The sequence below is a fragment of the Drosophila willistoni genome (assembly GCF_018902025.1).
Source record: "Drosophila willistoni isolate 14030-0811.24 chromosome 2R unlocalized genomic scaffold, UCI_dwil_1.1 Seg167, whole genome shotgun sequence".
NCBI classification, from domain to species: domain Eukaryota; kingdom Metazoa; phylum Arthropoda; class Insecta; order Diptera; family Drosophilidae; genus Drosophila; species Drosophila willistoni.
Window position 1 is genome coordinate 8,192,795 of NW_025814050.1, and position 2,837 is coordinate 8,195,631.

At 36.3% G+C, this 2,837-nt stretch overlaps 1 protein-coding gene across 1 annotated transcript; it reads left to right on the forward strand.

The window, feature by feature from the left end:
* Nucleotides 1–831: 831 nt before the first annotated feature.
* LOC6644148 (ubiquitin carboxyl-terminal hydrolase 14-like) lies at nt 832–2,319 on the forward strand. Its single transcript, XM_047010715.1, has one exon. It carries the CDS (start codon nt 875–877, stop codon nt 2,291–2,293), a length of 1,419 nt encoding a protein of 472 aa, XP_046866671.1. The 5' UTR covers nt 832–874; the 3' UTR covers nt 2,294–2,319.
* Nucleotides 2,320–2,837: the final 518 nt, after the last annotated feature.

Consider the following 2,837-nt stretch of genomic DNA (forward strand, 5'->3'; position numbering starts at 1 on the left):
GGAAGCTGTCCGGATGTTGGTATTGCGGTTACCAAGGATCTAAAGGGAGGATGAGCCGTTGGTGTAGGCATGAGCAAATCACTCCAGTTGTTCGTGTTGTTCTTTACTTACAGTTGCACTTGAAATTGTCAGCAGGTGCTCCGTATGCATTGTAACAATATTTACAGTTATAGTCGCAGTCACAGTTACAGTTATTGGAATCGAAATCAATTTAACTGCAACACATGATGGCCATAATCCCCTTCTATATGTACATATATTTTTGCGTGTGTGTATCTGTGTCTCTGTTTGGGCCCATTAATAAACATTTCCGTCCACTGTTTGTGTAATAAAAATGCAATTGTCATTAAGTGAATATATCTAGTGCAGAGGGAGAGGGGGCAGGGACAGTTAAATGTGCTACAACTGTGACAAACTGAGCTAGAGATAGAGTATGCCTTAAATGTATTGCCTGGCTAAAAGTTGAAGATGAGGTCAACATGTAGGGGGTTGGGATTTATAGAACTCCCCAGTTCTTAGACATCATCACAAGGCCCTTTTGATTTACCCAATCGATTTGTCTTTTATTGGTCTCTCTTGTAGAAATGAATCATAAGCTCTTTGGATTTACAAGTTTCTGAAAAATGGGCTAAAAATGTGACGTCAGATTTTTCTGTTCTCGAATCGAGCCATACTTGTTGGAAATGAAAACTTTTAGAAATTAAAATCTTCCAATATTTAGAATCTTTTTTGCAAAAGTCATCGATAACATTTCTATAAAAGTCATTGATGACATTTCTATAAATGAAATATTATTCATTTATCGATGTTGGATTACTCTCTGTTTAAAATAAAGTACTTAAAACAAACTAAATCATTCACTGACAACTACAACATGCCGACGTATACAGTGAAAGTAAAATGGGCACGGGAACTGTACCATGATGTTGTTGTTAATACGGATGAAAGGCCAATACTATTTAAAGCGCAACTTTTTGCTCTTACTGGTGTTCATCCAGAACGTCAGAAGATTATGTGGAAAGGTGGCATACTAAAAGATGATGAATGGAATTTGCAACTGAAGGATGATATTGTAGTTCTGCTATTAGGCAGCAGAGAAGAAGTTCCGGAGGTTCCCATAACGCCAATTAAATTTATCGAAGACATGAACGAATCTGAAGCAGCAACAGTGTTTCCGGCAGGGTTAACGAACTTAGGGAATACGTGCTACATGAACGCTACTGTTCAATGTCTAAGAGCAGTACCTGAGCTCTGCGCAGCCCTAAGTAATTTTAGCCATGATGAACCTGATAGTAACTCGACTGCTTTTTCGATTGCGTCCGCCATGAAAGTTGTATTTGCTCAAATGGAAAAAGGTGGAACAATCACTCCGATTATTTTACTTCAAGCTTTGCATCGAGCATCGCCACAATTTGCACAGACTGGTAATAACGGTACTTATAGACAACAGGATGCTAATGAGTGTTGGTCTGAGATTCTTAAAATGTTACAACAAAAACTTCGGCCCATAATTGAAGGGTCATCAGAAGATCTTGTTAAAAAAAAACATACCTCTTTTATTGAACAATTCTTCGGTGGAACATTTGATGTTACGATGAGTTCAAATGAGGTCTCTGATGAACCAGCTTCTGTGACAACCGAAAACTTTTTGCAACTTAGTTGTTTTATTTCCATGGAAGTCAAGTATATGCAAAGTGGCCTAAAATCGAAAATGAAAGAGCAGTTAGTGAAGTACTCTGAGACGTTGGGGCGAGAAGCACATTACATCAGAACGTATTTAGTAAGTCGGCTTCCAGCCTATCTAACCGTTCAATTTGTGCGATTTCAATATAAGGGAAAGAAAGGTATAAATGCTAAAGTACTAAAAGATATAAAATTTCCAATTGATTTTGACGCATTTGAATTGTGTACTCCCGAGTTACAAAACAAGCTTTGTCTGATGCGCTCCAAGTTTGACGACTATGATAACAAACAGACGGAGATTGATTTTAGTCTAATGGAATCAAAAGTTAATGAAGAAAAGAACTATGAACAATTTTGGTTTGACGATGACTTGGGAAGCAACAACTCTGCTTACTACACTTTACAAGCAGTTTTAACTCACAAAGGGCGATCTAGTTCCTCTGGTCATTACGTGGCATGGGTTCGTTCCTGTGAAGATGTTTGGTTTAAATTCGACGACGACGATGTTACTTCCGTGACTACAGATGAAATTTTACGTCTTTCTGGAGGAGGAGACTGGCATTGTGCATATGTTTTGCTTTATGGACCTAAACGTTTGCAAAAGATTTAGAAATTTTTTGTGTTTTATATAAGAAATGGAATTCGTGTTTGCAACAAAAATTTAAATAAATATATTGATTTGAAAGTCATCGATGACATTCCTACAAAAGTCATCGATGAGCATTTATACCTTTGACATTTCTATAAAAGTCATCGATGATATTTATGATAAAGTTTATTTATATACCTTTGACATTTCTAGAAAAGTCACCGATAAAATTTCTGAAAACGTCATTCCTGTGAAGTTCGTATATTCCTAAAAAAGTCATCGATGACATTCCTATAAAAGTCATCAATGACATTTCTGTAAAAGTCATCGATGACAATTCTGAAAAAGTCATCGATGACATTCCTATAAAAGTCATCGATGACATTTCTATAAAAGTCATCGAAAGTTCGTATATTCCTATAAAAGTAATCGATGACAATTCTGAAAAAGTCATCGATGACATTCCTATAAAAGTCGTCGATGACATTTCTGAAAAAGTTTTCGGTGGCAGTTTTATCAGTATTATCATTCCTATAAAAGTCATCGATGACATTTCTGTAAAAGT

What these genes read in the sequence shown, in the direction of transcription:
- LOC6644148 (XM_047010715.1), top strand. Translation starts at nt 875, where the DNA reads ATGCCGACGTATACAGTGAAAGTAAAATGGGCACGGGAACTGTACCAT.